The sequence below is a fragment of the Giraffa tippelskirchi genome, chromosome 6, assembly GCF_054371585.1.
Source record: "Giraffa tippelskirchi isolate mGirTip1 chromosome 6, T2T-mGirTip1v1.2.pri, whole genome shotgun sequence".
Lineage (NCBI taxonomy): Eukaryota > Metazoa > Chordata > Mammalia > Artiodactyla > Giraffidae > Giraffa > Giraffa tippelskirchi.
In genome coordinates, this window is record NC_137280.1 from 144,117,520 (window position 1) to 144,144,755 (window position 27,236).

Below are 27,236 nucleotides of genomic sequence, written 5' to 3' on the forward strand. Positions count from 1 at the left end.
GTATTCTTCTCTGGAAAATCCTATGAATAGAGAAGCCTGATGAGCTATAGTCCATAAGGTCCCAAAGAGTTAGACACAACTGAACACAGCACATGTCTTCTTTGGAGAAATACAGATTTAGACCTTGTGCCCTTCTTTTGGAATTGTTGTTGTTGTTGTTATTGAGTTATGTAAGTTGCATATTTTGGAAATTAAGCCTTTGTTGGTCATATCATTTGCAAATATTTTCTCCCATTCCATAGGTTGTCTTTTTGTTTTATGGTTTCCTTTGCTGTGCAAAAGCTTGTAAATTTGATTAGGTCCCCCCTTTTAAATTTATTTATTTTAAAATAATTCCTATTAGAGTATAATTGCTTTACAATGTTGTGTTAGTATCTGCTACACAGCAAAGTGAATCAGCTATATGTATATACATATCCCTTCTTTTTTAGATTTCCTTCCCATCATAGAGCATTGAGTAGAATTTCTTGTGCTATACGGTAGGTTCTCGTTGTTGTTCAGTCACTAAGTTGTGTCCGACTCTTTGTGACCCCATGGACTGCAGCACACCAGGCTTCCCTGTCCTTCACCATCTCCTGAAGTTTGCTCAAACTCATGTCCATTGAGTCAATGATACCATCCTGCCATCTCATCCTCTGTCATCCCCTTCTCCTCCTGCCCTCAATCTTTCCCAGCATCAGGGTCTTTTCCAATGAGTTAGTTCTTTGCATCAGGTGGCCAAAGTATTGGAACTTCAGCTTCAACATCAGTCCTTCTAATGAATGTTCAGAGTTGATTTCCTTCAGGATTGACTGGTTTGATATTGCTGTCCAAGGAATTCTCAAGCGTCTTCTCCAGCACCACGTTTGAAAGCATCAATTCTTTGGCGCTCAGCCTTCTTTATGGTCCAACTTTCACACCTGTACACGACTGTTGGAAAACCATCAATATCTTTGACTAGATGGATCTTTGTGGGCAAAATGATGTCTCTGCTTTTTAATGCTGTCTAGCTCCTTGGAAGGAAGGTTATGGCCAACCTAGATAGCATGTTTAAAAGCAGAGACATTACTTTGCCAACAAAAGTCCGTCTAGTCAAGGCTATGGTTTTTCCAGTGGTCATGTATGGATGTGAGAGTTGGATGGTGAAGAAAGCTGAGCGCTGAAGAATTGATGCTTTGAGTACAGGTTTTTTGCCTAGGTAGGTTTATTCCTTGGTATTTTACTCTTTTTGTTGTGATGGTAAATGGGACTGTTTCCTGAATTTCTGTTTCTAATCTTTTGTTGTTAGTGCATAGGAATGCAAGAGATGTCTGTGTATTAATTTTGTGTCCTGAAACTTTACCAAATTCATCGATAAGCGCTAGTAGTTTTCTGGTGGCCTTTTTAGGATTTTCTATGTATAGTATCATGTCATCTGCAAACAGTGATAGGTTTACCTCTTCTTTTCCAGTTTGGATTCCTTTTATTTATTTTCTTCTCTGATTGCTGTAGCTAGGACTTAAAAAAGCATGTTGAATAGTAGTAGTGAGAGTGGACATCCCTGTCTTGTTCTTGATCTTAGAGGAAATGCTTTCAGTTTTTCATCATTGAGAAAGATGTTTGCTATTGGTTTGTCATAAACTGTTTATTACGTGAAGATAGTTTCCCTGCATGCCCACTTTCTAGAGTTTTTTTTTTTTTAATCATAAATGGGTATTGAATTTTATCAAAAGCTTTTTCTGCATCTATTGAGATGATCATGCAATTTTACTCTTCAGTGTGTTAATATGGTGTATCCCATTAATTGAATTGTGTATATTGAAGAATCCTTGCATCCCTGGGATAAATTCCACTTGATCATGGTGTAATGATCCTTTTAGAGTGTTGTGGGATTTGGTTTGCTAATATTTTGTTGAGGACTTTTGGTGTGTGTTCATTTGTGATCTTGACCTGTAATTTTTTTGGTATGATATCTGTGTCTGCTTTTGGTATCAGGGTGATGGTGGGCTCACAGAATGATCTTGGGAGTGTTCCTCCCTCTGCAATATTTTCAACAGTCTGAGAAGAATAGGTGAGAGTTAATTTCATAGCTGCAGGTGCCATAATTTTGAAGCTAAGGAAAGAAAATATGTCATTTTTTCCACTTTTTCACATTCCATTTGTCATGAAGTTACGGGACTAGATGCCTTGATCTTAGCTTTTTGAATGTTGAGTTTCAAGACAGCTTTTTCACTCTCCTCTTTCACCCTCATTAGGAGGCTCTTTAGTTCCTCTTCACTTTTTGCCATTAGAGTGGTATCGTCTGCATTTCTGAGGTTGTTGATATCTCTCCCATCCTTCTATGAAATGTTCCGTTGATATCTTTGATTTTCTTGAGCTCTCTAGTCTTTCCCATTCTATTGTTTTCTTGTATTTCTTTGCATTGTTCACTTAAGAAGGTGATCTTATATCTCCTTAATACTCTCTGGAACTCTGCATTCAGTTGGGTTTATCTTTCCCTTTCTCTGTTGCCTTTTGCTTCTCTTCTTTTGTCAGCCATTTTTAAATCCTCCTCAGACAACCTCTTTGCCTTCTTGCATTTCTTTTTCTTTGGGATGGTTTTTGTCACCACATTCTGTACAATGTTATGAACCTTTGTCCGTGGTTTATCAGGCACTCTGTCTACCAGATCTTGTTGTTGTTCATTCACCCCGTCATGTCTGACTCTTCGCAGCCCCATGGACTTGAACAAAAAGGTCATAATGACCTGGATAACCATGATGAAATGATCACTCACCTAGAGTCAGACATCCTGGAGTGTGAAGTCAATTGGACCTTAGGAAGAATTACTATGAACAAAGCTAGTGGAGGTGACGGAATTACAGCTGAGCTATTTCAAATTATAAAAGATGAAGCTGCTAAAGTGCTGCATTCAATATGCCAGCAACTTTGGGAAACTCAGCAGTGGCCACAGGACTGGAAAAAGTTAGTTTTCATTCCAAAAGAGCAATGCCAAAGAATGTCAAACTACTGCACAACTGCACTCATTTCACATGCTAGCAAGTTAATGGTCAAAATCCTTCAAGCTAGGCTTCAACAATACATGAACCAAGGACTTCCAGATGTACAAGCTGCATTTAGAAAAGTCAGAGGAACCAGAGATCAAACTGCCAGCATCAGGTGGATCATAGAAAAAGCAAGAAAGTTCCAGAAAAACATTTACTTCTGCTTCATCAACTATGCTAAAGCCTTTGACTGTGTGGATCACAACAAACTGTGGAAAATTCTTACAGAGATGAGAATACCAGACCACCTAACCTGTCTCCTGAGAAACCTGTATACAGGTCAAGAGCAACAGTTATAACTGGACGTGGAACAAAGGACTGGTTTAAAATTGGGGAAAAGAGTATGTCAACGCTGTATATTGTCACCCTGCTTAGTTAACTTATATGCACAGTACATGATGCAAAATGCCAGGCTGAATGAAGCCTGAGTTGGAATCAAGAATGCTAGGAGAAATATTAACAACCACAGTTATGCAGATAACACCACTTTAATGGCAGAAGGTGAAGAAGGTGATGACATAGGAGAGATGGTTGAATGGCATCACTGACTCAATGGACATGAGCTTGAGTAAGCTTCAGGAGTTGGTAATGGACAGGGAATCCTGGTGTGCTGCAGTCCATGGGGTCGCAAAGAGTCGGATACAACTGAACGAATGAACTGAACTGATGGTAGTGCTATTTTAGCTTGTTGAGAAATCTCCGTACTGTTTTCCACTGTGGCTGTGCCAATCTTTTTCCCACATAATTTTATGTATTTATTTTTGGCTTTGCCAGGTCTTTGTTGCTCCATGGTCTTTCTCTAGTTGCAGTGAATGGGGGCTACTCTCTAGTTTTGGTGTTTGGGCTTCTCATTGTGGTGGCTTCTCTTGTTGCAGAGCATGGGCTCTAGGATGCTTCAATAGTTGCACATGGGGGCTCAGTGTTTGTGGCTCAGTTGCCCCATGATGTGTGGGATCTTCCTGGGCCAGGGATCAAACCCCAGCCTCTGCGTTGGCAGGTGGATTCTTTACCACTAAGCCACCAGGAAAGCACTGGCTCTGCCAATTTACATTCTCACCAGTGAGGGTTCCCTTTTCTCCACATCCTCATAAATCTTAATTTGAAATGCAAGAAAAGGGGTAGAATTTTCTCCTCAGAGAATGCCACAAAGAATTGTTACACTGCATGCGAAGGCACTGGTGTGTCCATGGTGTTTATTGGCAGGTGGTTTCATTTGTGGGAAGGTAGTCATTCTGACCATTTAAATATATTTATTTATTTGGCTGTGCCAGGTCTTAATTCTAGCACTCAGGATCTTCAGTCTTTGTTGTGACATGTAAGATCTGTAGTTCTGGCATGCAAACTCTCAGCTGTGGCATGTGAGTTCTAGTTCCCTGACCAAGGATTGAATTCATGTCCCCTGTTTGGAGAGCATGGACTATCAGCTACAAGACCACTGGGGAAGTCCCTGACCATTTTTAAAATGAGTGATTCTCAACTAAGACATGCTGGTGGGATACAGACAAATAACTGGGTATTCTGGATGTGGCAGCCTCTCTTCTTTCCTGATGCCCCTTTGAGGAAGGACATGGAAGTTTGGTCCATCTCCCAAAGAGAAGTGACATTTAACTGAAGACTATGCATGGCAATTATAAGAGAGTCATACCTTTATATATCTTGTTCTTCTCCCTAGAGTAATTCTTCCTTGCAAACCACCTTTTGTATCTCTTTTTTTAAGTCACAAATCTCCAATATTAAAAAAAAAAAAGACTCTCTCACTCTGTGCTATTTCACCCTCACCCTGTACTTGTACAGCTACACTCAGCAAAACCTAGCATGATAAGGTGTGTTACTGATTTCCCTCATCCTCCCCTGCCAATGAAATGGGGGTAGACTCAATTAAGGCCTCCACTTACCATATTCCTGGTGGAGTCCAGCTGGTGATGGTGGTGGAATTCCAGATAGAAAAGGGTTGGGTTGTGATTCTCTAGGGCAGAGGGAAACAGTGGGTCTTAAACACAGTGGGCTTTTAAAATGATGACCTGCCTGTCTTTTTTTTATTAAACTATTTTATACAAATTTAAAAGTTTCTTTCCATTTACAGTTATTATATTCTGTGTGTACCTAGATCATTGATTACACCCAGTAGTTTATATTTTCCAACCCACTCTGTTCCTCCCCCACCCCCCACTCCCTCACCATTTCTCCTCACTAGTAACCACTAGTTTGTTCTCTATATCTGTGAGACGGCTTCTTTTTTGCTTTATTCACTAGTTTGTTGTGTCCTTTAGATTCCACATAGAAGTGATATCACATAGTGTTTGTCTCCCTCTGACTTACTCCATGCAGCATGCTATTCAGTCACTCAGTTGTGTCCATGTCTTTGTGACCCCATGGACTGCAGCATACCAGGTTTCCCTGTTCTTTGCTATTTCCTGGAGTTTTCTCAAAGTCATGTCCATTGAGTTGGTGATGCCATCCCACCATCTCATCCCTCTCTCAGCCCCTTCTCCTCCTGACCTCAATCTTTCTCAGCATCATGGTCTTCTCCAGTGAGTCAGCTCTTGGCATCAGGTGGCCAAAGTATTGGACCATCAGATCAGCATTAGTCCTTCCAATGACTATTCAGGGTTGATTTCCTTCAGGATTGACTGGTTGGATCTCCTTGCAGTCCAAGGGACTCTCAAGAGTCTTCTCCAGCACCACAGTTCAAATGCATCAATTCGTTGGTGCTCAGCCTTCTTTATGGTCCAACTCTCATATCCGTACATGTCTCCTGGAAAAATGATAGCTTTGACTATATGAATCTTTGTCAGCGTAATACTCTCCAAACCCATCCACATTGCTGCAAATGAAAAAATTTTGTTCTTTTTTTTTATGGCTGAGTAGTATTACATTGTGGGTGTGTGTGTATGTATATGGGGCTTCCCAGGTGGTGCTCGTGATAAAGAATCCGCTTGCCAATGCAAGAGACACTAGAGACACAGTTTTGATCCCTGGGTCAGGAAGATCCCTGAAGTAGGAAGTGGCAACCCACTCTAGTATTCTTGCCTGGGAAATTCTATGGACAGAGGAACATGGCAGGCTACAGTCCATGGGGCCACAAAGAATCGGATGTATATATATATCCCCCTGAAGTGGCAACCCACTCCAGTACTCTTGCCTAGAAAATTCCATGGATGGAGGAGCCTGGTGGGCTACAGTTCATGGGGTCGCAAAGAGTCGGACACGACTGAGCGACTTCACTCACTCACTCATATCTCCCACATCATCTTTACCCAGTCATCTGTTGATGGACACTTATGTTGCTTCCATATCTTCTGCCTGGTTTCTTTTGAGGTAGTACCTGAAGAATCTCTCCTGTTGGACTATTCAGCTTTCCAAAAAAAGAGTTCTCTGATCTCATGCTTGGTTTTGAGGCTGCCTGCATTCTAAGAGCTACGAGCCTGACATTTTGATCAGGGAGGATCTTGCTCTCAGCCTGTCCTCTGCTTATGTTACCTCTTGCAGAGTCTTCATTTCAACTCCTGCCTGGTGTGGGGAATTGAAGTTCCATGTTTGCACTGGTTGGGGGAGGGGACCTGGCTCAGACTTTGCAACACCCTGTTTTCAGCTCTACTCTGTGGACCCCCGTTTTCAGAGTTACTTGGTGCTTCTGATTCCCAAGCCTCTGAGGGCTGTTGGTAGGTACTGCCTGGATTCATGTTGGTTTCTCACCCTGCAGGTACTTTGCAGAGAGAAGAAAGCTGAAATGTAATCCAGTTACCTTTTCTTTATTTCTTTTCCATTTTCTTAAATTTTGTTGACTGTTCTTTGGCTTTATTTCTCTCCCTTTTTTATTTGTTCTTGAGGATTTATACCTTTCTACTCTCTTATCTCATATTCTAGTGGGAATTTAGGAGAAAGTGGAGATAAATATGTATGTCAATCCATCTCATTTAATTGGAAGTTGAGCTGATCTCTTTTTATGTTTCAAAAGTTAAATAACTGTCTGTCATCATTGGTTATGTGTGTCTATCAGGCTTTCATTAATCAGAATCATTTGTTTTCATCCTGGAAGACCCATGGAGATTTCTTTTGGCTTTCAGATTTCGTCTTTAGAAGATTTTCGGTCAAGCAGCTGACACTTTGCCTATTTTCAAAGGTTGCATGTGTAAGCAATGCACCCATTCAAGAGAGGAGGGGTAGAAAGTCTTATTAGTCTGGACCTGTCAGCCTGGACCAGGGGGCCTTCCATCTGCCCAGGAAATTTGCCATAGAATTATGCTGAGCTATCTTAGTTATTAAAGTACGCCTACACATCACTCAAATCAGTTCTCAGCTCCCCTGTGCTCTGAGTTTCTGTATCTACAGTCATTAATATAATCCCTGGGTGTTTTCTCTGCTTCTCTGGGATTCCATATTGATCCTTTTCCTGGGCCCTCATGTCTCTTTCCTCAGTCAAATCGTACAGCTGCTCTATTCTAGTGTGGCCGTTTCCTTACACCATTTCAGTTCTTTCTAGTTCATGGGCTCCACAGCTATGAACGATTTTTGGTATCACCTAGTAGCTTCAAATTTGTAGTCTACAGATCAAAAAGAAGAATTTTCTTTAAACACAGTCTTGGGGGAGAGCCTGCCACACGAATCAGGTAGAATGATAGCTGCTGTGGGTAATGCAGGCAAGGGAATCTGCCGTCCCCATCCTGACCACATCTCCCCAGGGAGATGTACTGACCACCCCTGATCCTGTTTAACTCTCCTCTTGAATGTAAGGGGCTGAGTCCCCGAGAGGGGAAATAATTTGCAGAAGGTCGTGTACCAGATTAGTTCAGGACTCGAATCAAGTCCTCCTTATACTTTACCGCTGCCTCTAGATCCACATATGATGAAGCCTGGAGGGTGATTGTGGAGACTTTCAAGTGAGTGATCAAACAGTGGCTGCATTCTATTAGTCTGATTGCCCCTTTTTTCAAAGCCTCAGAAGCCTCCGCTCCATCCATAGTTTTGCATGAAAAAATCATAAATAATAATTCTCACTGAAATGGCCTCCTTCCTGCCCCAGAATTGGTGTCCTGCTGGCTTGTTAATTTTAGTTTGGGAGTCAGAGACCTAGTGACAACCGCTCTCATGCAGGGCTCCTTGGCTGTTCAATAAATGCTAATAAACCATAAGCAGGAATCCTATCACTGCTGCCCAAACTGAAATGCAAGGGCAAAGATGACTTTGGTCAGAATTGGATTTGAAAAGGCTGAAAGAACAGGCTTTGAGTACTCAGTGGAAATGCCAGTTGAATATTAATTATAGCGGCAGTGCCAGCCCGAGGAAGACGCAATGCGGCCGAGATGCTTCTGGCTATACAAGTGTGGCTTCACACAGAGGCCAGGGAGCCTCTGGTGGTTTTCTGTAGCTCTCCTGGTGTTCAGAGAGGTCTTTCTGGTCTTCTCATTTGCTCATTTTATTTATTCCTTAGAATCACCAGGATGACGCAGCCAGGAACTATCTTAGGGGTAGGTTTTAATTAGTGACTTGGGGATTTGAAAGTGGCAGCAATGTAGGTGGGGACTCCATAACCTCTTTGCCCCATTGATTATTTCCCACATTCCAGGAGTGGGATGTTCGGGTCCACAAGGAACCAGACATGGAATTGTTGGGTTGGCCAAAAATTTATTCAAGTTCTTCCATAGGATGTTACAGAAAAACCTGAATGAACTATTTGTCCAACCCAAATAACAGGTCCCTTTAATGTACCCCCTGCCCGGCCCAACCCCAACACACACAGCATTAATGGCATGGAGGTGTGGGTTGGGTAAGGATAGAGGTTTGCTGACTGAGCCATAGGCAATAGATAATGTCCATATATCTTACCCCTTCCCTGGTAAACTTTTAAATTATGTATACTGAAGAATTTCCTACAGCTCTAACTGCCCCATAGATTGTGTAGCTAATTGTTTCTTTCCACTTAAATTGGGAGGCTCCTGGTAGGCTGTATGTTTTGGTGCAATTATGTTGCCTGGACCAGGGCTGAGGCCATTTTAGCCACCCAAGGGGTGTGCTAATTGTTCTGAAGTGTGTAGCCTGGGGTGTACCTCATTGTTGTAGTGGTTTTAATGGAACTTCTAATTAAAAATAAGCAGTAAGACAAGGCTGGGTGCATTCCTCCCACATCAGGGGTTCAGGCAGGGCCCCTTTGTGCACAATAGTGTGAACATGCCCATGGTGGGAGCCAGCTAGGGCAGAGATTGATGTGCCTCTGATGTGGTTTGTCTACAGGCTTGGTGCAGGCTGTTTGAGCTATAATAAGAGCAGGGCTGGTGTCAGTGTGGCAGCCAGTTCTAGGCTCTGCATCAGTGTTTGGACGGGGTGCCTGTGGAGGAACTGGAAGGGGAGGAGGCTGGAAAGTTTAAGTAGCTGGAGGTACAACCTGAGACTCCGAGGGAGTTTGTGAGATAGGAGTGTTCTGGAAAATCATATGCCCTGCATGTCACATTCCCAGAGACCAGGCTGTCTTGGTTATTAATTACAGTGCACTGGGAATCTGATCTGGGTTTGGAATACTTAGTTCTGTCTCTTGTTAACAGTGCATCTTTGGGGAGATGGCTTAACTTTTCTGAGCCTCAGTTTGTTTATCTATAAAATAGGGATAAAAATACAAATTAAGTTGGGTATTTTGGCATCATGGACATAGAAATCAGGAATGCCTGCATCCTACATGGGCAATCACTTCTACCCTTTGTGGGCCTCCACTTCCCAATTCCCTTACTCTGTTCTCCTAGTCTAGTACCACAAGGAGCATTAGCAGGATGGGAACAAGAATAACTTATTTATAACTGAGCCCCATGACTCAAAGTAGGAGAAAGAAAAGAGAAGAAATGAGACGTTGGCTTTCTCCATGAGATGAGCCTCAATTTAGTGTGCTGGCTGACCTCATGGAAGGAGGAAATGCAAGAGAGAGACTGTATCTCCTTTAGGACATAGGCCTTCAAGAACCACTGATCTGTCTGGCACTTTGACCTTTGGATCATCCTCTGGTCTTTGCCTGTAGGGGAGGCAAGAGTGGGAAGACAAGACAGAGTCCTCATGGCATGGGAGAGGCAGAAGAAATACTCCATCTCTGCATCCTAGGTTTAGAGTCAGGATTAGAAGGTAGAACATTCTTATGAGCTAGTCTGCTACTGTTACTCACCCTAGAATGACCTAAAGTTGAATCTTTCATGACCAGTGACATCAGGCTCTGATATTCTGTCAGGAATGATTGGAAGAAGAAAAAAGAAAAAAAAAAAAAGAGAACCTAGAGGTGAGTCTGTGTTGAGTTCTGTAAGTGGTACGCAAAGAGATTTGAAAGTTCAGTGACTAGGGAAATCTTTATGGAAGAAATGGTTGAGAGATCTGAATTTGAAATTTGGGTTTTGAGCAGGTGTTCTAGGTAGGGAATGTGGCCTGACCAAAGGCACAGAGGTGGTTTAGGATGGCAAGCACCCTGTTTGCCTCAGTCACAGGCTCTGAGCTTGGTGAGGAAGGTCATGGTGAGGCAATGGAGGCACAGTGAATACCTGGTTCAGGAGTTGGGGCATAAATTGAGCACAAGGCTCTTTCTTATCTCCTTTGTTGTTCAGTTGCTCAGTTGTGTCTGACTCTTTGATCTCATGGACTGCAGCATGCCAGGCTTCCCTGTCCTTCACCATCTCCCAGAGCTTGCTCAAACTCATGTCCATTGAGTTGGTGGTGCCAATCAACCATCTCACCCTCTGTCGTCCTCTTCTCTTCCTGCCTTCAATCTTTCCCAGCATCAGGGTCTTTTCCAATGAGTCGGCTCTTTGCACCAGGTGGCCAAAGTATTGGAGATTCAGCTTCAGCATCAGTCCTTCCAATGAATATTCAGGACTGATTTCCTTTCAAGAGTCTTCTTCAACACCACAGTTCAAAAGCATCAATTCTTCAGCACTCAGCCTTCTTTATGGTCCAACTTTCACATCCATACATGACTACTGGAAAAACCATAGTTTTGACTGTATGAACCTTTGTTGGCAGAGTAATATTTCTGCTTTTTAATTTGCTGTCTAAGTTGGTCATAGCTTTTCTTCCAAGGAGCAAATGTCTTTTAATTTCATGGCTTCAGTCACCATCTGCAGTGATTTTGGAGCCCAAGAAAATAAAGTCTGTCATTAACACTTAAATCAAGAGTTCAAGCAAATGATTGTTGAAATAAAATTATAATAGGCAGAGCTTTTAATGGAGCAATGTATTGAACACTGCAGATTACATAGACAAACTTGAAGGTGGTGTTGACTATGTATGCAGCATTAGGACAAGCCCTGAATTGGAAGTGAAACCCACCACTGACTGAATAGAAGTCCTTGGTTTCTGACAGAATCTCTGACTTAAAACTGAGGGAGTCAGTAATGAAGTCCAGGATCGGTAAACGTGAGCAGCTAGTCTAATCACAGATTGCAACCCTTAGATGGTTTTCCCAAGCAGGGTCCGTTGTTTCTCCATCAATTTGCCATGAAGTGATGAGACCAGATGCCATGATCTTAGTTTTTTGAATGCTAAGTAGTTTTAAGCCAGCTTTTTCACTCTCTTCTTCATCAGGAGGCTCTTTAGTTCTTCTTTACTTTCTGCCATAAGGGTGGTGTCATCTGTATATATGAGGTTATTGATATTTCTCCCAGCAATCTTGATTCCAGCTTGTGCTTCATCCAGCCTGGCATTTTGCATGATGTAATCTGCATATCAGTTAAATAAGCAGGGTGACAATATACAGCCTTGACAATATACTCCTTTCCCAATTTTGAACCAATGCGTTGTTCCATGTCCATTTCTAGCTGTTGCTTCTTGACGTGAATACAGGTTTCTCAGGAGTCAGGTAAGGTGATCTGGTATTCCCATCTCTTTCAGAATTTTCACAATGGTTTGTTGTGATCCACGTAGTCAAAGGCTTTAGTATCTTATCCTTCAGATTCCTTCCCTGCCACTTGCTTACTTTCCCTGTCCCCCACCTTCCAACCATGTTTGTGGTTTGCTTATACTTAGCTAGTCAGCAGGTTTTCAATCCCTTTTAAAAAAAATAGTTTTATTTATTTATTTATTTTTGCCTGTGCTGGGTCTTCACTGCTGCACGGACTTTTTCTCTAGGTGAGGTGCTCAGTCTTCTCAATGCCGTGGGTTCTTTTGTTGTAGAGCACTGTCTCTAGTCTTGTGGGCCTCAGTCATCACACTCCCAGATTCCAGAGCACAGGCTCAGTAGTTTTGGCGCATGAGCTTAGTTGCTCTGAGGCATGTGGGATCTTCCTGGACCAGGGCTCGAACCCATGTCCCCTACATTGGCGGGTGGATTTCTTATCACTGAGCCACAAGGGAAGCCCTTTAATTATCCTTCTGAAGTGCTGATTAGCCTGGTTTCAAACACATCAACTCAAAAAAAGATTTCTTATTGATATCTTGAGTGAAAGCTTCAAGTGTGTTTAGGAGTCAAATGAGAACATGTTCTTCCAGATGAGGATCACCAGTTTGGAAATATGTAACTACTACTACTATTACTAAAGTCGCTTCAGTCGTGTCCGACTCTGTGTGACCCCATAGATGGCAGCCCACCAGGCTTCTCTGTCCACGGGATTCTCTAGGCAAGAATACTGGAGTGGGTTGCCATTTCCTTCTCCAGGAAGTATGTAAAGACCTGAGAAATATCCTGGCCAACCTCTTTATTTCATACACAGAATATAAGAGGGAAAAGGTTTCCCAATAAGAAACTTGCAGTTTTGGGAACCAGATCTCTTGCCTCTAAATCACTCAGGCTTTTCGGTGGGTTGTGGAAGGAATGTAGCCTAGAGGTTAACATTTTGGGCCCGGGAGTTGGGCAACTTGGGTTTGAATCTTGGTTCTTGATCACATAATTGCCTGTTGACTTTGGGAAGAGCCTCAGTTTACCCATCTTTAAAATGGGAGAAGAAAGTCAATTTATTATCTGCAGGGAACAAAAAAGGGGCATATATTCCATTTGTCCTATTGTACAAGAGCTGTCTGATGTGTAGGCAAGGGTTGATTTAAGGGTCTTTTAAAGAAAGAGCCTTTTGGCCAAAGGTATTCATCTCCAATGCCCTACCAGCCTGCCTGAAGAACTCCTGTTTTCTGTTGCTTATTCAGCATGGGTACCCCAAACTGCTGTTAAAATAGATGAATTAACAAGATAGGATCTCACATTGGTCATGATGTTCATTAATACTGTGGTCTGAATGACATTCTCCAATTTATCCTGAGCCAATTGATGGATGGTGAGGCCAGGAGGGTGACCTGAGGTCCTGCTTGGAAGGGCACCATGGACCCATTTGGTAAATCACCCATTGAGGGTACAAGGGTACCCCAGAGGTTCCATTTTCAACAAGGAACAGATCTTCTAATCACTGTCCTCCGGCCACCAGGGGCAATGGAGGGTAGCAGAGGTGACTCTCAACCTCTAGCAAGTTTACATCTCTTCTTTCGGCCTTGTATCCCTCTCTGGTTCCTTGCTCTTTAAATAGAGAAGGACTTTGCTAGAAACCTAGCAAACATTAAGTTCCCTGTACTCACTTCTTGAAAGCGAAGTTTCCCTGATAGTCTGTTATAAATATTTATGTATGTATTTGCTGTGTTGGGTCTTAGTTGTGGCATGTGGGATCCTCGTTGTAGCATGTGGGCCCTTTTGTTGTGGTGCATGGCGTGCAGGGTCCAGAGCATAGTTGTGCCATTGCAGGCTTAGCCGTGCAGGTTCAGTGGTTGTGGTGTGCAGGCTTAGTTGCCCCGAGGCATGTGGCATCTTAGTTCCCCCAACCAGGGATCGAACCCGCATCCACTGCAGTGGAAGGTGGATTCTTAACCACTGGACCACAAGGGAAGTCCTGCTAATCTGTTATAAATGGGGAAAGCAAACATACGCTTCTCTTCACACTTTTGTCTTTCGCATTCCAGAGGGACAAATGCTACTTTGTGTGTGTGGAGGGAAGGGGAATGTGAGTTCTCTTAAAGGCAAGATTTGAGGCTTAGAAGCAGCAGTTGGTGGGGCTTCAGAATTCTGTTTTTGCTTCTGAGGACCAGAGAACTCAGAGGTGACTTCTCCCTGGAAGAGCCCCATCCTTCACTCCCAGGCTACCCTTTTGCAAAAAGAGTGATATGAAGAGTTCTAGATCGATTCCATAGTCAAACAGATCTATGCTGGCTCACCTGCTATGTGGTCTGATATTTTAAAAATTTACCTTCTGGGGTTAATCTTCTCTTTTTTAAATGTCCAGGCAACTCTGAAAAGGACTGCCAGTTAATCTCTAGCTGTTGAGATGGTTGAAGAGTCCTTCTTGGGGAGTGTCAGGAAACCCCAATTCCAGTCTCTGTTCTAACTCCAAATTACAGGGTGACCCTGGGGACAGCCACTTATCTCTCACCTGAGTTTTGTCATCTGCATCTACAGGAATATCTCCCACTTCATCTTGTGGGAACGTAGGTGAGCTTGGATAGGAAGGGCTCATGACACGGAAGAGAAATCACTTTTCCTCAAAGTTGAGTCAAGTGTCTGTCAGGCAGTTTCCCTTTGTTGCACTGGGATCTGAAGAAGGCTCTGAGGTGCCTCCCTCAGAGCACCATATATCCCTGGTGCCTCCCAGGTCAGCATCCCTCACATGCCTGAGATGACCTTTCCCCAAGCCTGACCTGCGAGGAGCTGGCTCCTCTTGCAGCCTGAGAGTCAGGGGAGAGCTGGTGGCTGTTTAAATGTGGGCAGAGGAGGGGCATAGGGGTGGTGGTGCGCATGGTGCTGGAGCTTGTCTGGGTGTTTTATTTGTATAGTAAGCAGTTGTTTTTATGGAGAAGCATGGAGGTACTGATGGAGGTTACAGGCGAGTGAAGCTGCTCTTTGTCCATCCGTTAGCGCCTGGAGTGAGCTGACAGCGGTGAGGAGAGGTGTCCTGCCTCCGACTCCCTCCTGACATGACAGCTCAAATGGCGGCTGCCCTGCCTCTTGCTTGGGTGTTTGCAATTCCTTACTACCTACTTATCTGAGAAAGGCAACCTGGGGCCTCAGTGGGGCTTAGGGTGTCCATTATCTTCCCAAATGGTTGCTGCCCTCCTGCCTTCTACACTCATCCTGAGACCAGTCCCCATCTATGATTTTCCTCAACAGCAAAAGTTACCATATTGCTGAGCTCTGCCATGTGCTAAGCCCTGGGAATGCATCAGAGAAGATCACAGACTCCCTCCCCATGGGATCTTCATGTGTGTGTGTGTGTGTGTCTCATGCACAAGACTCAAACAACTGCACCAGTAGTAAATTGATTTACCAGGGGTCCTTCCCTCACTGTAACCAGCCTCCCCCAAATAGTTTTTAGAATCACAGGATGTTGGAACCAGTCCAGTTCCCTCCCTGAGCATTTGAGGAATCTGAGTGAGCCTCACTTTGAGGTTGAAACCTGGGAAAGCTTTGTCCAGAGCCACAGCAGAAACTGTGAGCAGAGCCGGAGTGGTAGGTCTGGCCTCTGGCTCCTGGCTCCCCCAGGTCCTCTTATTCCTGCTCCGGCTGCAGGAGGAACCCCTCAGGTGCAGCAGTTCCTCCGCCAATGCTAGATGCTAGATGGCACCAGCACGCCTTGCAACAGAAAGGCTCCCATCTAGCTTCTATCTGAAAACGTTTGAATCCTCAGTGTGGGCGGCCTGGAGTCCTGGCTGAGTGCTCTCCTCTCCTAAGGCCTGCCTGGGGGGCCGCCCTAGATCACAGTCCCATCTCCTTCATCCAGGGAACCCATCCCAGATGCTTTGGGGATTGGTTTGCTGGCTACCTGGAAGAATTCACTCCTGTGTGATTGATTTCTTCTGGGGGCTCTCTGTGCAAAATGGAAAGTTATGCTGCGTGATCTTTCCAACTACTCTGCTGAGTTCTGAGCCAAGTTCTTTGTGGTTTCTGTTCTTTTAGGACATTGTTGCCATGCAGCAAGGCTGGCTGATGCCACTGAGGATGTGAGGCAGTGTGGAAGGAGACCCCAGCCACCCAGCCCAAATTGCCCACTTGCAGCATCGTGAGTATGTGAATCATTTTGGGGGTGGTTTGTTATGTTGCAGAATCTGGTTGAAATAGGAGAGAACAGTGCAGTAGTCTCCCCATATCCATGATTTTGCTGTCCATAGTTTCAGTTAACCTGAGGTCAATATTGGTCCAAAAATACTAGAAAATTCTAGAAATAACTTATATGTTTTAAATTTCATGCTTTTGTGAATAGTTTGATGAAATCTTGTACCTTCCCACTGGGACATGAATCATCTCTTTGTCCAGCGTGTCCACATAGCATATGCAACCCCACTGCTCAGCACGCTCTGGTCTTGGTTTTCAGATCAGTGGTCCCAGTATCACAGTGCTTGTGACCAAAGTCACCCTTACTTTACTTAATGATGGCTCCAGCACACACCAGTACTGATGCAAGCAATTTGGGTATTCTCTTATTGTACCTAATTTATAAATTTTATCATAGGTAAGTACGTATAGGTAAAAACATTGTGTATGTGTATATGTATAAAGTGAAACTGAAAGTCACTCAGTCGTGTCCGACTCTTGGTGATCCCATGGACCCCAAGGACTATACAGTCCATGGAATTCTCCAGGCCAGAATATTGGAGTGGGTAGCCTTTCCCTTCTCCAGGGGATCTTCCCAACCCAGGATTGAACCCAGGCCTCCCGCATTGCAGGCAGATTCTTTACCAGCTGAGCCACCAGGGAAGTGTGTGTGTGTATTTATATTTTATATATATTTATATTTCTCTGTTATATGTGGTTTCAGGCATCTACTGCAGGTCTTAGAATATAACCCCCTTGAGTAAGGGGGGACTGCTGTACCTACATTGAAGGGTTGCAGTGAGGTTTACATGATACTATGAACTTAGATCTGCGTTTAGCACACAATAAGTGAATACAGTGAATACCACTGACATCATCACGGGGCACCTCCTCTTGCTTTTTGGGTTCTAGTCCCAATGACCTCCTTTCTTGTCTTCCTCCTCCTCCTCTTCTCCCTCTGCCTTCCCCCTTCCTCTTTCTTCTCCTTCCTCCTCCTTTATTATATATCAAACTCTACCTTTTTCAAGGCTTTCATACTTAATTCTCTCCATTCAGAATGGTCCTTCCCTGCTACCTTGTTTTCACGGTTAGGGTCTCCTCCTTGAGAAAGCCTTCTCTGGTTACCCCAAGAACCTCCTGCCTCCCATCCTTTCCATTCTTGTTTCATTTCATTGTGTGTCATTATCACATTTATTGATTCCCTTGAATATTGTCTGGGTCCCCTTCTAGACTAAATCCCTTGAGGGCAGGAGCTGGGCATGTATGCTTGCTGCCCACCACAGTGCTGAGTACAGTGGGAACTCACTTGGTGTTTGTTGAATGAGTGGGTGAAAAGAGGCACCTAATCAGTACGAGTTTGAGGTTGGTGTCAGGCAGCCAGGAAGAGGAGACTATCCAGGTTGGAGTTTCAGAGAGGCGGGGGGGGATTGTGTATGCTGCTTCTAATTCTTACAGCCATTTAGGTTTGTGTCACAATCTTTGTTGGATCAATTATCTTCCTGATACCCTATGTCCAACAAGGATATGGGCTGCTTTAAGAGATGGGTTTCTCACAACCCTGAGCACATTGTCAGGCATCTAGTAGGGGCTTAACAGAAGTTTACTGGATCAATAAATGGATGGATGAATGAGTGGATGAGTGGATGAACAAATGAGTGGATGTCAAGAAAGATGGATGAGCAGTAGTACTCAGAATAAACCATGTTTATTTTTTTCTTTTAATAAAGGATATGTTCCCAGTCAATCTGTAAAAAGTTGTGAATATATAAAAATGTATTAATTACAATCATTAGCATTATGTTACAGAGAAATAGTTGTTACAACCTTTTCCCCTAAGATGGCACTTGGACGGACGCAGTTGGTTTGCTTCAAAAAAAAGGGCAAGAGTAGGTGACCAGTTGGCCTGGTTGGCCCAGGACTGAGGAGTTTCCCAGGCTGTGGGGCTTTCAGTGCTAAAACTGGGAAAAGCCCAGGCAAACTGGGATGCTTGGTCATGCAAGAAAGAGAGCAGTATGAGAATGTCAGGTGTGCTTTAGCATTTAGGTACATGTGATATTCTCTCAACTTTTCTCCATGATTTTGCTTCCTCTTAGCTCTCAAATAAAAATCCCTGTGTTGTTATCAAGGATGTTACAGCTTTCAAAGGGTTTGAACAACCCCATGTAATTTTTACTTGATCCTTATGCCGAGTCTGGGAGGTAGTGCAGGGGAGGCATGCTATGTCAATGCTCCTGGCTCCTAGAGAATATGGGGTAGAGAAAAGCCTCACATCTCCATCTCCTGAGGCCACTGCTCTTCCCACTACTCTGTTCTTTTCTGAAATGTCCCACCTGTCTATCTGGCTTTCAGGAGTAGACAGGAATCTTAAAGGAAAAGGAAGGACCCTGAGCTCCAAGCTTTGGCTCAGTCCCTTCATTTGGGACAATTTATGTTATTACTGCTTTGCCTGATACGTTCACCTGCTCCTCCTCGAGCCGTCCTCATGAAGGAGTCCTCTGAAGCCCCACCAGCTGGCCAGTGCTGGCACCATTATGTGGCAAAGTCAGGGAGAGAGATCCAGTGTATTGACTCTAGGATGATGCCCCACATGGCCCTTCCAGTTCAGGTTTGCCAGCAGGATGGTCAGGAGACCAGCTCACTCTGGCATCTGTCAGCTTGATTGTTGAGCTCTTTTTGGGTGCTTTTGCTGAGAAGTTTTTCAAGTGATGTCAATTCGTAGGGTGGCTGTGACTTGCCACAATTGTTTCTACCCTTGTATCAATACTTTTTGCTCAGTATTTAGGTACCACTTTAAGGTGGGTACTCACCTTAAAAGACTAGTGACAGGATATCCTTGCCCATTGTAGAGTTCACTTCTCTTGACAATGTATTAGAATCGTATCATCCATTATTTTATTCCAACCCTGTTTTCCATACAAGTCGTCTATGTAATTCTTCTTTTTCCTGTGAAGTGAGACTTCCTCTGGCTCTCCCTTACTCAGCTGAAGCCTGTGATGTTCTGGATGAATGGGGTTTAACATTGGTTCTACTCTTTCAGATGCTGTTGTTTGGGCTCAGAGTTGCTCTATCATCTGGGTTGTCTATTCTGGGTGCAGCTGTGCAAAGGTTTGATTTTGGAGTTTGCTTTTTCTGAGAGCAGAATGAGGATGGGTACAGGTTTCCCCTGCAGTCTGAAAGCAGAGTGTTACTATGAAAATTTTCATAAGCTAAAATGATGTAAACAAAGAAACAGTTACCTTAGGATACATCTTGCTAACAGATGTACAAAATAAATTGAGATAAGGCACAGATGCTCAGACAGAGTTCAAAGCTATGGCGGTTTGATTCTGAGATGCTGTATAGCTCCCAGGGAAGAAGGTTGGCAGCGCCACCGAATGCTTGGTTAGAGGTGCAGACTACTTCTAACCACTGGCTGCAAAACGAGTGCTGAATGCTCTTTTCACCTTTTGTTTTGGTAAAAGGAAAAATTCTCTTTGGATTTCTTTTGGTTAGCAACAATAGGTACTAATGTAGGTTTTTCCTTAAAGGGAAATGGTGTAAGGCAAACTTTGGAGAACTTGGGAATATTTATACTTTTATTTAAAAATAAATAAATAACTTAAAGAAGAGTGCTGCCTATGTCCTCTTGGTAGATTCCCCAGACTGTGGGACATGTGGCCTATTAGCTAAAGCATGGGATTACTGGTACACCTGTTCACTTTCACATGCTTGTTTTCTTTCTGCTCTTACACCAGCTGTGGCCTTACCACCTTTGGAAGTGTCTGTGGCTCTGAGTTCAAATCTGGTTTTAATCTTCAGATGTCCTTTTCTTTGGCTTAGAGCAGACCCAACTCTGAGAATGGAAGAGATGTTAACCCTGACATGACCATTCCTGCTTTACTCTTGAGATGAGGCACTTGTGTGTATGAGACTCTTCTGAAACTTGAACTCTTGGCACTAAGGGATGAGGTGATGGTTTGACAAGCCCAGAAACTTCCAGATCTTGAGATATTGGCTAGGTCAAGACACCTCTTACCATCTAGGAATCTGATGGCCCAGTTGCATTGGGTTGTAGGCTGTCATTATCCAGAGGGTCAGAGAATCTCTCTGGGCTAAAGAATGAAAAAACTCAATGCAATAGAAATATAACCTCCTTATAAAAAGTTCTTTTTCGTTAAACCCCTTGGGGACAGCATGTCCTCTAATGGTGAGGAGAAGAGAGTAAGACTGGCACATTCTTTCCTCTTTGAGGAGGAACAGTCATGGTTAATTAAGCCACTGATCAGGTGGCCTCTTCTGAGTGTGTACAGAAGTCTGTAGGCCCCTCATATGGTCAGTGAGCTCTGGGATCGGCAGTGGCTGCCCCGGCTGAAGGGCCGGTTCGAGTTAGCCTGTCCACTTGAGTAGGCTCCGGACGCCATCATCCTACTAGGCTTCAAGAGCAGGTGCTCCCTAGATGAGAATTTAGCCCAGGAGTCCCCTAAGTATGGGTCGTCCCTTGTGTGGTCTCTGCTGCATCTGTCTCCAGGCAGTACCCAGTCCTCCTTGTACCTCCATTTGGTGGGGCTTGAGTTGTTTGGGGTGCTGCTTCTGAAGCTCTGATCTGAGGCAGGCGACCCCAGACGGTTGGTGGGCTGGGCCTCTCCGGGGATGGTGGCAGGCCTCTGGCAGCTTCTCCAGCTCTGGATTTCCAGCTCTCTCTTGTCCATGGGGAGTTTGTCAATTTTCTGAGCTCTTAGGATTGGAGACTTCCCATATGTCCCTTGTAGAGTCAGGAAAAAGTACCTGGTAGGAAATAACAGAATAAAGATATTTTGTGACTTCTGGCTTCTGGAATTTCAGCATTGAAAGGGCCCTTAGAATCGAAGTCCCCACCCAGCGGAGGATCCCCTTTGCTGCTCTGTTAACTGATGGATCAAATCTATGTCCAAGCACTTCAGGTACTGGGGAAGTTGAGCAACAAAATGTAACAGCTAACATTTGTTATGTACTGTACACAGAACTCACATTATTCTCCCTCAAATCCCATACAGCTGGTACTTTTGTCTCCCACTATGTACAGACATGGAAGCTGAGGCACTGAGAGACTGAACGATCTGTCGAGAGCCATACAGTGGTCGAGCTGTGGTCAGGACCCAGTGCCCTGGATTCTGATGCTTTCCTCTCACCTGCTATACATGTGGCAGTCCATTCTATTTCTGGGCTGTTCTAATTTAGGCAAATTTACTTGCTTTGGAGTGTCAACTCTTTGTGGAACTTAATAATTTCTAAGTAGTTTCCCAATACATATTCTTTTCTTGAATCCATGGGCTATGCCAACTTCACAGCATCAGTATATTATCACTATTGGCTAGATGAAGATACCATCAAGGTCCCAAATGATGAGCTGGATTTCCTAAGATCTCCTGAGGAGTTGACAGATCTCCCTGATGGTTAACTCATGGTTCCTCTCTCCTGCCAAGTTGCCTATAGTGCACTCTGGAATAGAAGTCTCTATATGTCTCCTATTCCAAGATGAAGTAGGAAGAGGGGGTAAGAAGGTGATTACAACTATGTGATCTATATCATTAGAAGGACTGATGGTGAAGCTGAAACTCCAATACTTTGGCCACCTGATGCAAAAAACTGACTCGTTTGAAAAGACCTTGATGCTGGGAAAGATTGAAGGCGGGAGGGGAAGGGGACGACAGAGGATGAGATGGTTGGATGGCATCACTGACTCAATGGACATCAGTTTGAGTAGGATCCGGGAGTTGGTGATGGACAGGGAAGCCTGGCGTGCTGCAGTCCATGGGGTCACAAAGAGTCGGACACGACTGAGTGACTGAACTGATCTAAGCATATACAATCTTGCAGTTCTCGGTAACTTAGACTCAGTCTTTGGGTGTTGGTTTATCTAAAAAGTAATCCAGTTGGTACCATTTTCCTAGATTCCATATTTGCAGGGAAGGAATAGAGACACAGACATAGAGAACCGACTTGTGGACATAGGGAAGGAGAGGGTGGGACAAATTGAGAGAGTAACATTGACATAGATACACTACCATGTGTTAAATATAGCTGGTGGGAAGCTAGTGTATAGTACAGGGAGCTCAGCTCTGTGCTCTGTGATGACCCAGAGGGGAGGTTCAAGGTAGGGGGATATAGGTATACTTACAGCTCATTCACATTGTTGTACAGCAGAAACTAATACAACATTGTAATGCAATTATAGTTCAATTAAAAAATAAAAAGTAATCCTACTGGTCCAGAGGACATCTAAGGTCTTTTCCAAAAATAATCCTTATTTATTTATTTTTTTTTAACTTTTTAAGAGCCTTATAAGCAGAGAAGCTCTTATCCTTCTATTATGTCTAAAAGATTCTGGACGACCTCAACGTGAGCAGGGTTTCTGAAGACCACAATAGACCCTACGGAATCAGAAACTTTCCCCCTCTCTTTCTCATCTCACTCAGGGAGGCAGAACAGGTGGCCATGCCTCTGTGTTTCAGGAAAAGACTCAACTTCTTGCCTGGAAACTAGAATTTCCACAGTTTAAACATTCCCCCAAGCTATGAGTTTCTGTCTCTGTGCATTTAGTGAACAAATAACCATCAAGTTCCTACAACGGGCCAAGCCCCACGGGATTAAGCTGTGAACCAGACTGACAGGATTCTAGCTGTCAGGAAGCACAGGAACCAGAGTCAGAAGCCACGGGAATAGCAAGTGTGTCACACACATGATCTGATGTTAGAGACCTTCGTAGAGGAGGAAACAATAAAGCTGGGGGCTGACGGATGCACAGGAGGGAGCCAGGCAAAGAAGGGGTGAGAGCCGGATTCTGGGCACAATAGCTGCAGTGTGGCCACTGAGGGCAGGAGTGGGGTAAGAGGACACAGGTGTTGGTAAGGCCAGAGCAGGTAAGGACTGCGGGGAATGTCTTGGGTTTTGTACATTATTGTAAAGGCCGTGGCAAGCCCTTGGAAAGTTACAAACATGACATGATCACACTTTGACACAATGATAATGGATTAGAATAAACCCAATAGGAGACTATTGAAATAATTTGGAATGAAAGAATTATAACCTATCTATGGTGGTGGCTGTAGAAATGGAAATAGCAGATGGATTCTATTTAACAAGATAAAACAATCAGGTCTTGGCAATGGATAAGAGGGCCACGTGGTGGTGGGTGGTGTCAAGGATAATCCTCATGGGTCTGCCTTGATCCTCAGTGGGTAACAGTGGATGGAAGGAGCGTGGGAAGAGAGCCATGTTTCTGGGAGGGTGGTGGTGACAGAAGGTAGATCGTGGATTGAGTTATAGATGTCTGCCACTTTCCTCAGATGTGGCGTGTCCAGTGCTGGTGAGGCACAGGTAGCTAGAAGGATGTATCTGGGATTCTGGAGAAAGACCTGGGCTGGGAGTTTATATTAGAGATTCATCTGTGAAAAATGACATTTAACTTCACAATAATGGTTGCTATGTTTATGGAAAGAACTAAAGTTAGAAGACAAAAGAACCTAGGACAAAGGCTTGACGTACACCATGTCATCTTTGAACCAGCAGATGAAACAAGAAGTAGGAGAAAAACCAAGACAGTGTTGTGTTACTGAAGCCAAATGAAGTGTACAAGGACTGCTGGGGCCTAGTGTAGCTAATTATGCTGCATTGTGTTTTAAAGTTTGTGTGTTAGTTATTTTACAGATAAAACAAAAGAAGTTTGCTCTCAGCTTAAGAGAATCATACAGTTCCTTTATACTGGTTGAAATAATTAGACTATGCTTAGTGAGGTCATGGTTAGTGGCTAATTATCACAGGCTTGGTGAGTGAAATCAATCTTATTATAAATACAGCTTACATCTTTAAGTGAACAAATACAGTTTTCTATAGCAAACGTTCTGCCATGTAGATTTCTGTAACAAAAATTAATCGTTTCAAGGTTATAAGTTAACAGTCCTTGGAGCTATTAAAATAATCCTTTCTCTGTCAAAGGAAATCTCTTTGCCTTTCTTAGTAAACAGAATTAAGTAGGAATTCAAGTTTATGATGATCTAGAATAAGCAGAGATTTAACTTGCATGCTATGGTAACTGGCAAGAAAATATTTGCTGACTTTCCCTAGCTTGTCCCTCATCTGTTTAACAAGATATAATGGTGAGTGTTTGTCTTTTCCAAGAATGCCCGTGCTTTTCAACGATCCTTATCAAGCTGGTAGCCTCTGGCTCCAAGCGTGTCTTCTAACCAAGAATAAGACAAAGAACCCGGAACTCTTTGTAGATGATGAACTCTTCCTCTACCCCAAATAAGACACCGAACAGAGGAGGTCAGTCCTTGGTCAGAGGTGATCACAGCCATATTTAACCCCAAAAGTGTGGATCAAAGTATTTAACACAGACACCTGATACCCTTTTCCAGTGAGGGTGGGACCTTCAAGGTCTTTCCCAGGAGAGGGGCTAGGTCTTGCCTTTGGGTACAGCATCATTAAGTTCACCAGATACTCGGACTATAGGATGTAGGCTGGAGAATAGAACATTGGCCTCTGAGTTGGGAGAACAGACTCTCCCTGTGATTGGTGGTAAGCTGGAGGACACATTCTGGTTCCTCCTGGGACCTCAGCTGTTGCATGAGCAAGTGGGACTACAGCCACAGCTCTGTTTAATTTCTTAGGTGATTTTGAAAAAGCAAAATGATGAACTGGATAGAAAAGGATGTGTCAATAGTGAACTCCAAGGACATGTGAGGCGTTGTTGTTGCTATTTTTTTTGGAAAAGTGACTGTACAGGCTATAGACTGGAAATGTTAGAAATGGTCGCTCTGCAGAAGTGATTTATTTGGCTAATATAGGGTGTGTGTATGAGTCTGTGTGTGTTTTAACAAATTTGAGTAGTATTTTAAATGCTATTGCTGTTAAAAAAAAATAATAAAGTTGGATATTTCCTGCAAAATTTGTGGGAAAAATCTAAAGCTCTGAAGTGCTCATCTTGATTCTTCCTTGTGGCAGTGATAGGCTGCAGCTTAGAAGTTCCTTCCCCAATGCCTGTACTTCACCTGGCTTGCTGCAGTTGCTTACCTGTCCCTGAAGACATTTGAAAGTGAGACTCCTGGACTGATAAATAAAGGACTATAAGAGCTTTTCAAAATGATTCTTTATACACAACAAGATTTGTATGGCAGGAGGGGAGAAATTAGTACTCTCATTTTACAAGTGTCGTAACAGAGGGCATGCCAGATTCGGTGACTTTGCTGCTCTGTGGCTGACCTGGGACCAGATTCCATGCTATTTGCCTCCAGGTTTATTCTTCTTTCTGTCCTAGCTCCCTCCCTTTGGAACAAGAGCCTCAAGCATCCCAGCTGGGGTCAAACTCCTGACTCTTAGGCTATGAGAATGGCTGATGGAGGAGAGGGGTAGTTCTAGGAAGGAAATGGCACCCCATGCTCAAACCTTGGGAGAAGAGCCACGGCCGGTGTGAGGAAGCAGACAAGGTAGAAAGTGGGGTCTGAGAGCTGGCTTTCCATCACCCAGTAGGGATTGGTGGGGCTGTTGCAGGTGACGCAGATGGCATTGTACACAAGGGACACCACTATGTACATCAGGAAGCTGCCTGCGAGAACAAGCCCGTGGATGATGGTCTGTGGAAGGAAAGAAGTAAACACTGCTGAGGGGATAGTTTAGATTAGGGGGGAATGCACTCACGCTACTTTAACTTTGTTTTAAACTTTTCTTTTTTGGAAATGCAACATACATATAAACAGTTTTTAAAAGTGTGCCATTTAATGGCTTATTATAAAGTAAATACCTATGTTGCTACACCTAGAATTTGAACACAGATACCCCAGACACCCCTAAATCACCTTGACTTTTGTGATAATTTTCATGCTGTTCTTTAGTCTTAGTTAGTTATATTTTGTGTGACTTTTGTCTTTTTTCCTTAATGTTATGCTTGTGTGATGAATCAGTCTTTTCTACATGTGGCTGTCAGTTATTCATTTCTGAAGCAGCACAGTCTTCTGTAGTTTGATCTCATTTTGTCCTGCCTCTTTTATGCTTCTTCCAATTCTGGTCCTCTTGTAAACTTACTGATGATTTCATGCAATTTCATTTCCACCTCTACTAGTTTGAAAGTTCTGTATTTCATTTCAATTCTGTCAGTGATTACTCAATAAATGACAGTAAGCAATCTTAACTTACTGTAGTATAAAGTTTATATGTTTCCCTCCTCCTAAATTATGCTAGGGCTTTAGAATAAATTAACTCTGTTTACCTTCCTCCTGATTTATATCTTATTGCTACTATATATTTAAATTCTATCATCTTTATAAATCACACAAGTCATTATTACAGTTTAATATGGTCAATAGTCTTTAAGATTTACTTACATGCTTGACACTTTCTATGCCTTCATTATCTCTTGCATTTTGGGTTTTCCATCCAAACTGTACTTTCTTATCCTTTTTTAAAAAAGTTTGTATTGAGGTGTAATTGATTAACAATGTTGCATTAGTTTCAGGTGTATAGCAGAGTGATTCAGTCATATATATACAAGTATCTATTCTTTTTCAAATTATTTTCCCATTTAGGTTACTACAGAATATTGAGCAGAGTTCCCTGTGCTGAATAAGTAGGTGCTTGTTGGTTATCTATTTTAAATATAATACTGTGTACATGTCAATCCAAAACGTCTAGTCTATCCCCTACCCCTTTTCCCTCTGGTAACCACAAATTTGTTCTCCTAAGTCTGTGTTTCTGTTTTGTAACTAAGTTCATTTATATCATTTTTAAAAGATTCTGCATGTAAGTGATATCACATGATATTTGTCTTTCTCTGTCTGACTTACTTCACTCAGTGTGATAATCTCCAGGTCCATCCATGTTGTTGCAAATGGCATTATTTTACTCTTTCTAATGGCTGAGTAACATTCCATTGTATATATGTACCACATCTTCTTTATCCATTCCTCTATTCAGACGTTCATTGGACATGTCTATTCAATCAAAACAATAGCCATGTCTTGGCTATTGTAAATAGCATTGCAGTGAACACTGGGATATCTTGTCTTGTACTTTTAGTTGATCTTTGAACAACAGGGGTTTGAACTGTGTGGGTCCACTTATATGTGGATTTTTCTCAAAAATACTGTAGTATTGCCTGATCCATGGTTGGTTGAATCCAGATACAGAGGACTGACCATGGGACTTGAGCATCCACAGAATCTGGTATTTGCGATGGGTCCTGGAATCAGTCCCCAGTG

The 27,236-nt window shown here is 43.2% G+C and overlaps 2 protein-coding genes across 21 annotated transcripts in view; one reads left to right on the plus strand and one right to left on the minus strand.

Annotated features, from left to right (window-relative positions):
• Positions 1–27,236, plus strand: part of LOC145510150 (uncharacterized) — a 188,075-nt gene that overhangs the window by 119,080 nt on the left and 41,759 nt on the right. For 14 of the 19 annotated variants that reach the window (XR_014056817.1, XR_014056813.1, XR_014056814.1 and 11 more), the window contains one exon: positions 15,892–15,994. Coding sequence is in view for 1 of the 19 variants with exons in the window: in XM_081500625.1 (XP_081356751.1) it covers positions 15,892–15,994 (103 nt within the window). In the remaining 18 variants the exon portion in view is untranslated. Of the gene's footprint in view, positions 1–15,891; positions 15,999–27,236 lie in introns of all 19 variants that reach the window. The other 5 variants (XR_014056811.1, XR_014056810.1, XR_014056815.1 and 2 more) reach the window with 1 other exon arrangement.
• ATP10B (ATPase phospholipid transporting 10B (putative)) overlaps positions 17,716–27,236 on the minus strand; it is a 304,891-nt gene continuing 295,370 nt past the window's right edge. For both annotated transcript variants that reach the window (XM_081500594.1, XM_081500595.1), the window contains 2 exons: positions 25,429–25,616; positions 17,716–20,790 (listed from right to left, as the gene is read on the minus strand). In XM_081500594.1, coding sequence (XP_081356720.1) covers positions 20,331–20,790; positions 25,429–25,616 — 648 coding nt within the window. In that variant the 3' untranslated portion in view covers positions 17,716–20,330. The remainder of the gene's footprint in view (positions 20,791–25,428; positions 25,617–27,236) is intronic.